The sequence below is a fragment of the Hyla sarda genome, chromosome 1 (genome assembly GCF_029499605.1).
Source record: "Hyla sarda isolate aHylSar1 chromosome 1, aHylSar1.hap1, whole genome shotgun sequence".
Classification (NCBI taxonomy): domain Eukaryota; kingdom Metazoa; phylum Chordata; class Amphibia; order Anura; family Hylidae; genus Hyla; species Hyla sarda.
In genome coordinates this window covers 167,613,552-167,625,620 of record NC_079189.1, presented here as the reverse complement: position 1 = coordinate 167,625,620, position 12,069 = coordinate 167,613,552, and the positions used below count along the sequence as shown (strand labels likewise).

Below are 12,069 nucleotides of genomic sequence, written 5' to 3'. Positions count from 1 at the left end.
ACGGACAACTGGTCGTGCAAAAACCAAGCCCTCGTACTAGTCTGTGGATGAAAATATAAAAGAGTTATGATTTTTTTGAGGCCCAAATGGGCTGAGTCCTTAAAGGGGTATTCCAGGCAAAAACTTTTTTTTACATATCAACTGGCTCCGGAAAGTTAAACAGATTTGTTAATTACTTCTATTAAAAAATCTTAATCCTTCCAATAGTTATTAGCTTCTGAAGTTTTCTGTCTAAATGCTCAATGATGATGTCACGTCCCGGGAGCGGTGGTACTTAACGCACCAGGACGTACATTTGCATCCTGTGCATAACCGCGGGCATCGGAGCGATGCCCGTGTCATGCGCGGCTGATCCCGGCTGCTGATCGGAGCCAGGGACCCGGGATCAATACAGATCCCGGCATCTGCGGCAGTGCGCGATTTGAATGAATGATCGGATCGCCCGCAGCGCTGCTGCGGGGATCCGATCATTCAGAACGCCGCACAGAGATCCCCTCACCTTCCTCCGTCCGGCTCCTGGCGTCTTCTGTTCTGGTCTGAGATCGAGCAGACCAGAGCAGAAGATAACCGATAACACTGATCGGTTCTATGTATAGGACATAGAACAGATCAGTATTAGCAATCATGGTATTGCTATGAATAGTCCCCTATGGGGACTATTCAAGTGTAAAAAAAATGTAAAAAAAAGTAAAAGTAAAAATAAAGTGAAAAATCCCCTCCCCCAATAAAAAAGTAAAACGTCAGTTTTTTCCTATTTTACCCCCCAAAAAGTGTAAAAAATTAATTTTATAGACATATTTGGTATCGCCGCGTGCGTAAATGTCCGAACTATAAAAATAAAATGTTAATGATCCCGTACGGTGAACGGTGTGAACGAAAGAAAAAAAAAAAAGTCCAAAATTGCTACTTTTTTAATACATTTTATTTAAAAAAAATTATAAAAAATGTATTAAAAGTTTTTTATATGCAAATGTGGTATCAAAAAAAAAGTACAGATCATGGCGCAAAAAATGAGCCCCCATACCGCCGCTTATACGGAAAAATAAAAAAGTTAGAGGTCATCAAAATAAAGGGATTATAAACGTACTAATTTGGTTAAAAAGTTTGTGATTTTTTTAAGCGCAACAATAATAGAAAAGTATGTAATAATGGGTATCATTTTAATCATATTGACCCTCAGAATAAAGAACACACGTCATTTTTACCATAAATTGTACGGCGTGAAAACGAAACCTTCCAAAATTAGCAAAATTGCGTTTTTCGTTTTAATTTCCCCACAAAAATAGTGTTTTTTTGTTGAGCCATACATTTTATGATATAATGAGTTATGTCATTACAAAGGACAACTGGTCGCGCAAAAAACAAGCCCTCATACTAGTCTGTGGATGAAAATATAAAAGAGTTATGATTTTTTTAGAAGGCGAGGAGGAAAAAATTAAAACGTAAAAATTAAATTGTCTGAGTCCTTAAGGCCAAAATGGGCTGAGTCCTTAAGGGGTTAAGGACGCAGGGCGTATGGGTATGCCCTTGTGTCCTAGTAATTAAGGAAACGGTATACCTGTACGCCCTGGTCCCGTTACCAATCTTCGTAGAATAAACAGTTGATAGAGAGTTCAAAGAAAAATCAGCACTCACCGTTACTTCATATCTTCATGCTTTATTGCATATGCAGAAGATACTCGCATACAAGGAAGGGAGACATACAGTGGAGGGAATCAGGGCGACAAAGCTCTGTTTCGTACAAGTGATGTACTTCCTTTTGTACTTGTACGAAACAGAGCTTTGTCGCCCTGATTCCCCCCACTGTATGTCTCCCTTCCTTGTATGTGAGTATCTTCTGCATATTTCCGATCGATTAACCCTTTTTAGACGCCAAGATCAAAGTTGATTGCAGTGTTTGAATTGTAAAGAAAACGATCCCGACAGCTCAACGGAGCTGATCGGGATCATCATGGTGAAATCGCAATGTCCCGATCAACTGAAAGGGCCTCCGCCATCCGATCAGTGCCCTGAAGCTCCCAGACAGCCATGGCAGGCTGGAGCAGCAGAGCACCGATAACGCTGATTGAACAGTGTATGCATGTTATAGCCCCCTATGGGTTAAAAAAATTAATATTTAAAAGTGTAAAAATGAAAAGGTAATCAAAGCCCCTCCCCTAATAAGTTTGAATCGCCCATTTCCTATTTTTAAAAAAATAATGGAATTAAACATAAATATATTTGGTATCGCCACATGCGAAAATGTCAGCTTAGTTAAATCGCACGGTTGATGGGGACACATAAAAAATACCAAAGTCCAAAATTGTGCATTTTTTTGGTCACTTCATATACCATCAAAATTATTTATAAAAAGCGATCAAAAAGTCTCATAAAAATAAAAACTACAGGCCACTGTGCAAAAAATGAGCCCTCATATAGCCCCATAGGCAGAAAAATAAAAAAGTTATAGGGTTCAGAAGATGACAATTTTAAACATACTAATTTTGGTGCATGTAGTTATAACTTTATTTTTTTTAAGTAGTAAAATAAAATAAAACCTACATAAATTGGGTATCCTTGTGACCATATGGGCCTACAGAATAAAGAATAAAAGGTGTCATTTTTACCAAAAAGGGAAATGCGGAAACAGAAGCCCCCAAAAGTTACAAAATGGCGTTTTTTATTTTATTTATTTATTTGTTTTTGTTTCGCCGCAGATTGTTATAAAATAAGTGATGTCATTATAAAGTATGATTGGTGACACAAAAAGCAAGTCCTTATATGGGTCTGTAGGTGCAAAATTTTAAGTATTGTGATTTTTAGAAAGGGAGGAGGAAAAAATAAAAAGTGCAAAAACGGAAATAGGCCTGGTCCTTTTTAAAGGGGTACTCCGCTGGAAAACATTTTTTATTTAAATCAACTGGTGCCAGAAAGTTAAACAGATTTGTAAATTATGTCTTTTAAAAACTCGTAATCCTTCCAGCTCCACAGGAAGTTCTTTTCTTTTGGAATTTTTGTCTGACCACAGTGCTCTCTGCTGACACCTCTGTCCATTTTAGGAACTGTCCAGAGTAGAAGCAAGTCCCCATAGCAAACTTATCCCGCTCTGGACAGTTCCTGACATGGACAGAGGTGTCAGCAGAGAGCACTGTGGTCAGACAGGAAGGAAATTCAAAAAGAAAATAACTTCCTCTGTAGCATACAGCAGCTGATATACACTGGAAGGATTAAGATTTTTTAATAGAAGTAATTTACAAATGTGTAACTTTCTGGCATCAGTTGAGAAAAAAAAAAGGTTTCCAGCAGAGTACCCCTTTAAGGTCAAAATGAGTTGATCGCCGCATCTAAAGTAACAAAAATACACTCCTGGCAGCTAAGTCGGGCTGATCGGGACCAACACGGTGAAATTGCGATGTCCCGATCAGCTTGAACGTAAGCGGAGGGTACCTAATCTACCTCCGGCGCGTCCGATCGGCGATTGCTCCAAGTGAAATCCAGGCTTGACCAATCGACCGCCTACAACACTGATCATTGCCATGTTAATGCATGGCAGTGATCTGTGTAGAAGATCAATGAGTGCAGTGTTATAGCCACTAGAGGGGACTATAACACTGCAAAAAAAAAGTGTGAAAAAAAAAAAGTTAGTAAAGATCATTTAACCCCTTCCATAAAAGTAAGAATCACCCCCCTTTTCCCATTTAAAAAAAAACTGTGTAAATAAAAATGAATGTTGTATCGCCGCATGCGGAAATGTCTGAATTATAAAGAGATATCGTTAATTAAATCGCACGGTCAATGGCGTAAACGCAAAAAAATTCCAAAGTCCAAAATATTGTATTTTTGGTCACTTTTTATATCATGAAAAAGGAATAAAAAGTGATCAAAAAATCCAAACAATACAAAAATGGTACTGCTAAAAAATAACTGTTATAGTGGTCAAAAGATGACAATTTTAAACATATTTATTTTTATGCATGTAGTTATGATTTTTTCCAGAATGAAGACAAAATCAAACCTATATAAGTAGGGTATCATTTTAATTGTATGCACCTATAGAATAAAGAGGTGTTATTTTTACCGAAAAATTACTGCGTAGAAACAGAAGTCCCCAAATGTACAAAATAGCATTTTTTCTTCAATTATGTCACACAATTTTTTTATTTTTTTTCGTTTCGTTGTGGATTTTTTGGTAAAATTACTGATGTCATTTCAAAGTAGAATTGGTGGCGCAAATAAGCCATAATATGGAATTTTAGGTGCAAAGTTGAAAGGGTTATGATTTTAAGGTAAGGAGGAAAAAACAAAAGTGGAAAAACCCTGCATGCTTAAGGGGCTAAAGGGCCTGCACAAAAATCCAGGAATCAACCATGTGGCCTGGCTGCAAGACTAATTGAGCATGTGAATATACAGATCAACACTCATTATCAGGATCTGCTCGGCCATCAAAAGGAACTTTAAAAGATACATCTATTTCAGCTGCTGGTCAATAGTTTTTTTTATTTTTTTATTCCTGTGCCACCACTGTCCCCTATTTCTGCCTATAAAATGTATGTGATTTCATGTCACCTGCTGTGGTCTCATTAAATAATGCCAAATGGTGGTCATGGTGGTACTGTTCTTTAAGGTATGCTGGCTGGTTGCTAAATACTTCCTCCTTGGCTTGTTTGATGTCCCACAAGCTGACCTATTTCATTACAAGCTAGTTTTGGTAGCGTCTGGCACATGCACAGTCAAGCAAGTTGTACTGGCCATGGCTTCATCAGATGACGCTGGGCTTGTAACGGCTTATTTCAGCTTGTGTTATGTCTGTCAAACCAGGAGGACTGTCTTTAACCCCTTAAGGACACGCACCGTAAATGTACGGCCCTGCATTGCTTCACTCTACGGCCCTGCATTGCGTCACTTCACCATTAAACCCTCAGATGCCGTGATCAATACAGATCATGGCATTTGCGGCAGTGCAGCACTTAAAATGGCTGATCTGATCACCCGCGGCACTGCTGCGGGGATCAGATCAGCCAAGATGACGGACGGAGGTCCACTCACTTGCCTCCGTCCATCTCCTGGGGTCTTCTGCACTGATCTACCAGAGAAGATCATTGATAATACTGACAAGTGCTATGCCCTATGCATAGCACTGAACAGTATTAGCAATCTGATGATTGCTATAAATAGTCCCCTATGGGGACTAAAAAAGTATAAAATAAATGTAAAAAAAAAAACATAATTTTTATGTGAAAAAGCCTCTCCCTCAATAAAGTTTCAAATCACCCCTTTTCCCTATATTAATACATAAAAGCATAAAAAAAGATAAATAATAAATATATTTGGTATCGTCGCGTGCGTAAATGTCTATAAAAACTATAAAAAAAAATATTTAAAAAATGTTAATTATCCCCTATGGAGAACCACGTAAACTTACAGTAGCTCCCACCATCCATTTTTTTTTTCTGTCCGTGCCTATTGCCCATCTATCCTTAGCCCCCTCCCTGCCTTTACATTTTTTTTTACTATATTAAAAATGTTTTTTTGTCTGCCTGGTAGTGTGCTCACTACCAGGCAGACTTCCCCAGCAGACACGACGTCGCTGATGCCTGCTGGGGCCGACACTTCCGCCCTTAGTTCACTATACAGGGTGCCTCCAGCTGTTTCACCACTACAACTCCCAGCTTGCCCTGACATCTACTGGCTATCAGGGCATGCTGCGAGTTGTAGTGGTGAAACAACTGGAGGCACCCTGTGTTGAAAATCAAAAGTTGCAGCAGCGCTACCCCGAACAGCGCCCCCCCCCCCCCCCCAGCCATACCAGAGTGCAGAGCAGCAGCAGCGGTGGCTGCGTGTGAAGCCAGGGAGCCAATGAGCTGTCAGCGCTCGCTCCCCCCTGTCTGATTGGCAGGGAGCGAGCGCAGGCTAGATGAATTAAGACCGATGCCTTGCCAACCTGCAGCCGGCCACTAGGAGGGAGACCCATATTGGCCGGTTTTCAACATTAAAATAAACTCTTTAATAGATTTATTTTAGAGATATGTTGTAGTACCTAAGTACTACAACATATTAAAAAAAAAAGTTTGGCGACAGTGCCCATTTAAAGAAAAAAAAAGTCCAAAATTTCAGCTTTTTTGTCACATCAATCTGCCAAAAAATTTAATAAAAAGCGATCAAAAAGTCACATAAGCAAAAGTGGTACTAAAAAAAAAAACTGCAGGTAATGGCGCGAAAGATGAGCCCTAACACATTCCTGAATATGGAAAAACAAGGAAGTTAGAGGTGGTCAAAATAGGGCAATTTTAAACGTACTGATTTTGTAAAAAAAAACAAAAAGAAGAAGTTTGAGATTTTTAAAAAACTGTATAATAATAATAGAAAAGTATGTAATAATGGGTATCAATTGTACAGCATGAATTTTTATTGGGGGGTTTACCATACATTTTAGGGTAAAATGAGCGGTGTCACGCAAAAAACGAGCCCTCACATGGGTCTGTGAATGAAAATAAACGCAAAAATAAAATTGGTTATAATGGGCTGTGTCCTTAAGGTGTCAGACTGGTAACAGATGTATATGTTTATATTTTTTTTCCTTGACTTGCCTCCTTAAATGGATACAGAAAACCAAAAGACCAACTGTAAGTCCTCTTGTTTACTATTTACATGACACTAAAGTAGTCACCTTTTTTGTGTGTGTTTTGGCAAAGGGAAAAGTCATATCCATATCTTCGGTTCTTATAAAACGGGTTTAATTTGAAAGTGTCCTCTGTACTCTGTAGTTTATTCTTACTAACATATTTATTAATAATTATAGTTTTTTTTAGTTATTTACATAGCCTTTCCATTGGATTACCCTAGCAAATTACATTTCTTCTTCTTCAGCCTTAGTTAGGGTGTTTCAGTTTCCTACATTCACATTTATTTAGTAGATATTGCAATAGTAAGCAATTTTGCAAATACATGTTGTTAGCAAATTTGCTTACTTTTTATGCTGTGCCCGTTCTCTGTTCTCATTGTTTACAGCTTGCTGCCTATGATACTGACCACCACCACAGAAGGTGGCCGGGCAGGGGAGCTCAATCCCAAGATGGCTCCCTGCATTGCTACAACATTTCTCAATGAACTGGTGATTTTAAAGGGGTATTCTAGGATTTTTTTTTTATTTGACTGTGCTACAGGAGCTGTAAAGTTAGTGTAGTTAATAATATAGTGTCTGTACCTTTCTGTGCATACAAAATGACTCAGGTCTCTGGTTTTCCCAGGTAGCAGTGCGTCGAAACATGACATCGTCAGGTGTGCAAAGGGAGCCTGTCCTGCTTAAGTGGGTGAAATGGCCGTTGAGTGGGAGAGATGCTTTTGCAACAGCTGTAGGCACCCTGGTTAGAAAACACTGGTCTTTTGAATGGAATGCAACTCATTTGTGTTTTAATGTGTGGGAGGGGGGGAAAGTGACCTCAAAGTTACAAGCATCGAACGATGGGATGTGTAGTTTGAGAACAAAATCCAACAGGAAATACCTAGTTCACAAAAAGATAGCCACAGCGTTATGGTAATCTCACAGCCATTTAGCACCAAGACAAGCACGTGCAGAATTTGCAGTGAAAATAAGCACCAAAATTCATAAGTTCCATTGATAAGGGGCTTTTCTGGGTGGATTCTGACGAAAGAATAAACCTTTTCATTTTGGAATTAAATTCTGCGTCACAAGTTCCCCTATTCAGCCGGTTAAACTGCTAGTCAGTCAGAGCCAGGAAGCTGACCCAGTATCAGGTCATGAAATGCCTGCTGTAATAAGAGTCCAGTGCTACTCTAAATTGACTGTTCATGGTTCTATTTCTCTTCTTTCATGCAACGAAAGGAGATCAAGCTTACAGAATGTCTCTGACTTGTTTGTAATGGGCGGTGCACTTGTGCTGGAGTCAGCCGCCCTCCTTCACTGGCTGGAGAGAGAAGGATATGGTCCTCTGGGAATGACTGGCATTTCAATGGGAGGACATGTAAGTTCTAAGATGTTTATTTTTTATATGGCTTTCTTTTCTTCACATATTTTGATCTGTATGTGATACAGAACTCTTGAATTAACCGTGTGAAAAATAAAATTTACAACATATTCTTCTACTTCCTGCAGCAAAGCCGATGCCTCTCTGGGAGCATAACCCATATTATTACAACGTGCTCTGCCTTTTCAAACATTCCTTGTCAGATTCCTTTCCATACACTGGTCTGGACCGAACTTCTACTTTTACTAATATTGTAATATATAATAAGTATTAGGTTCATAAAAATAAGAACGCGGAAAGTATTCCAGTGGCATACTCTGCATTAAAAAAAAAATAATTGGGGCTTTGCTGTGCAGTAAGAAGTTCCGTCATTAGGTTATTCAGTACCAGCAGTTCATTTATTTTACTACATTTAGGTAGAATTCACATAGAGAAGTTTTAGAAATTTCTGTGTTTGAAGAAATCCAGAAATGTGGATAGCTATGTTTCTGACCTGACTTTTTTTATTTTCTTCTGAATGTTTTTTAGATGGCTTCTTTGGCAGTAACCAACTGGCCTAAACCAATACCTTTAATTCCATGCCTTTCTTGGTCAACAGCTTCTGCAGTCTTTACCTCGGTAACCTGCTGTCCTTTTTGTATGTATGTGTTATTGTGTCCAACATACTGGTGGTACCCATATATTTAATATCAGCATTTGGGAATTTTAGGGCCCAGCGGGTATTGACCTTAGGTTAGGTATTCTCTATTAATCTTCATCTCTGTGTAGGGGAAGGGAATGTCATATATTATCTTAAGGACATAAATGTCACCGGATTGTCTTTTAAAGCCACATGGGCCATTCCTTCCAGAGGATTTGTTAACTTATGTTGTACCAATCCAGTCCATAAACTCATACATTGTATATTTGCTTTTTCATCGGTCTCCTTCCCAAGTCTGTTAGATTGACTTTTTACTGTATTGAAACATAATTTATTTTCTTTTATGTGTTTGCTCTAGGGTGTTCTAAGTAAAGCTGTTAGCTGGAGAGAACTTGAAAAACAATACTGCACTCAGTCAGTATATGAGGAGGAGATAATGAATCTACTGGAGTACTGTGGGGTAAATTGTCTTTTTGCAATGCCAAATTAACAGGGGTGCATATAAGTCAAGAACATGGGAAATGTAGTCATTTGCTTGGTTTAAAGGAAACCGGTCACCATTTTTTTTTTAAGCTGCCTAAACTGCATGAAAAAGGTGCAGGGAACAAGGTCCTAGAACAATATGACTTTCTATGAAACACTTTAGTGTTTCAAAGAAATCTTAGTTCAAAAAAGCCACCGGGACCCAGTTAAGCAGTTGGGTGGGGGTCCCTGTGGCTGCTCTCTGCCCCTGCTAACACTGAGTGACATGTCTCTCTTCCTATCTGTGTATAGAATTTAGCTTTGAAGCAATACTGGAAAATGCAAGCAATAAAACACTGTCAAAAATTGCAGGTGTTTGCCTTAGTGTACAAACAGAAGACTTCGGCAGGGAAATGTTTAGTATAATATTTCCAACATGCCACAGCTAATATAAAGCAGAAAACCCCTTTAATATCTCCTAGGACTCCCATAAAGCTCAATCTTTATTGCTTCCTACTGTATTTTTGTAACCTTTGTAGTGTGTGGGGCATCCTATGGAATTAAATTGCTCTCTTTCTCAGTCTGCTCCATTGGGGGACACAGAGACTGTGGGTATATCTATATATAAAAAGAAAGTCGACCCCCTCCTGGCAGGATATACCCAGCCTACTGACCCTGAGCTAATCCGTTTTAGCTTAGTGTTAGTAGGAGGCAGACACAGGTCTGGAGTTCTCCAGACCTGGTCTTCTTTTTTTATTTTATAGCTAGGGCCTGTTGTAGGTTCTTTTCTCCTCTCTCTCCCCCTTCCTCTTCCTTCCTTACTTTAGGGGGCCCTTTAAACCTGGGGCCCCAGGGGGATTTTTCATCAATTTTTATTTTTTTTTTACAATTCATTTTTATTATTTATAGGGGGCAGGAATACGGCCTCTGGTCTTTTTATTGCAGTGTTGGGACTCCGGGGACCGCGGGGCAGCTCTCCTCCCCTTCGCCATCCCTGACACTGCTTACTCTTTGACTGATTGTTATCTGCAGCACCTGTCAGCTGGGCTGTGGTCGCGCAGCCGACTCCACAGTTTACTTAAATTTTCGCCTGCTTCTCTGCCAAGTCGTGCGGCAGGCTGGAAATTAATTGAGGCCGTGGCCGGGTCCTGCACTTAACTCTGCCCACTCCACATTGGGTGCACTGGCGGGGCTCCCGGCCTTCTCCTGCTGCCAGCCAATATTCTATCAGCGCTCGCACAAGGGGTCACTGATTCTCCTATCAGCTCGGTGCGCACGCTTTGGGGGGTCTGCTTCTGTACTCCTCCCTCTCCTCTTTCAATGGGGTCCATCTGGGTGCAGAGTCGCTCCCCCAGAGTGGGTTTCTTCCCTTTCTCAGTTGATCTCCAACCTGGCTAGGGTTTCCAGATTAGTGGCATCTGCTTTGGAGCATATACCCCTGATGACGTGACTGCTGTCACGAAACATGTAGGGGAGGCTTTGGTGTTCGGTTTTTAGATACAGCTGAGTGTCAACAATACAGATCCTGTAGCACTGCAGGCACAGGAGATACATGATTTGGAATACCAAATAGTAATACCCCATATCAGTTGGACGAGATCAGCTGGGCTTTTAAACTGTTTTGTTTACCCCCAACAACATTTTAACATGCAATGGAAATAAAAGTGAAGTTTTAGGGAGGGTGCTTTGAAAAGGGTTTTGCACCCCCACCTGGAGTAGCATCTAGGTGTGGGGTTTGGATAATATTGTGATCTATCTTTCCGTCACCTCATCCTTTCGGCAGGGTAACTCATTTTGTGATTCCGGAGGGTGGTTGCAAGGGTCTTCCGGCTTCCAAAGCAACCATTTTGTGGTGGATCCAATCTGCCATCTCTGAATCCTACCATCGTAAAGGGAAAGTCCCACCTTTTCAGGTGACTGCGCATTCCATGCGTTCCGTTGAGGCTTCTTAGGTGCTCCGCAATAGGGCTTCGGCCTTGCAAGTCTGTAAGTCTGGTTGTCCTTGCACGCATTCACTAAATTCTACCAGGTGCACACCTTTGTGTCAGCTGACGCTGGTTTGGGTCGCAAAGTGTTGCAGGCGGCAGTGGCTCAGTCTTCTGCCTGATTCTGAGTTGGGTATTTTCCCACACTGGGGACTGCTTTGGTACATCCCATGGTCTCTTTGTCCCCCATTGGTCCGACCGAGGAAAGTAGATTTTTTTTTTTTTTTTCTGCTTACCATAAAATCTTTCTCGGAGGATCCATTGGGGGACACATCACCCACCCATTGTGTTTGTTTCTATGGTTCGGTTTTCTGTCTGAGTGGTTGTTTTCGGTTCCTTTTTTGTCTGGTTCCCTCGGACACCTGCTGGTTTCTTTCTCTGTCAGCCCTCTCCTACTGCTTTGGGACTAAACTGATTAGCTCAGGGTCAGTAGGCGGAGTATATCCTGCCAGAAGGGGCAAACTTTCTTTTTGTATGCCTAGTGTCAGCCTCCTAGTGTCAGCAAGGTATACCCACAGGCGGTGTCCCCCAATGGATCCTCCGAGTAATAGATTTTACGGTAAGCATAAAAAATCTACTTATTCTCCAAATGCCTTCATTTGAGAAATTGACAGATCCCTCGGCCAGTTTGGTGCAAGTTTGCCACAGTATGGCAGTAAAATAAACATTTTAAAACCTATATAATATTCCACCCTCCTTTTTGCTCCCAGTCCAGTAGCGCCACCACTCCAAAGGTAGTTGTTGCTATAACTAAATGGTCAACTCTGGTGAAGTGTCTTTGTAATTTCAAACTCCTTGTATTTACTGCATGTTTTAAATGTTTCTGTTTTATGCTGGTGACAGATGTTAGGTGATAATTGTTGACTATGTGACAATAGTTCTTGGTTTTTATTGTATTGTTGTACAAATGTGGGACCCATCGGTGTCAATTCTGCTCCGACCCGTTCAACATAAAAAAAACTTAAAAAAAACTGAAGGGATCAGAACCCCCGTGTAAACATCTGTGTAAACTTAGCCT

General features: G+C 40.5%; 1 protein-coding gene across 6 annotated transcripts in view; it reads left to right on the top strand.

Annotated features, from left to right (window-relative positions):
- ABHD18 (abhydrolase domain containing 18) overlaps positions 1-12,069 on the top strand; it is a 72,736-nt gene that overhangs the window by 42,798 nt on the left and 17,869 nt on the right. For 3 of the 6 annotated variants that reach the window (XM_056563622.1, XM_056563627.1, XM_056563634.1), the window contains 4 exons: positions 6,577-6,602; positions 7,823-7,961; positions 8,493-8,582; positions 8,963-9,064. In XM_056563622.1, the coding sequence (XP_056419597.1) occupies positions 6,577-6,602; positions 7,823-7,961; positions 8,493-8,582; positions 8,963-9,064 (357 nt within the window). Of the gene's footprint in view, positions 1-6,576; positions 6,603-6,632; positions 7,344-7,822; positions 7,962-8,492; positions 8,583-8,962; positions 9,065-12,069 lie in introns of those variants that run through there. The other 3 variants (XM_056563639.1, XM_056563646.1, XM_056563642.1) reach the window with 3 other exon arrangements.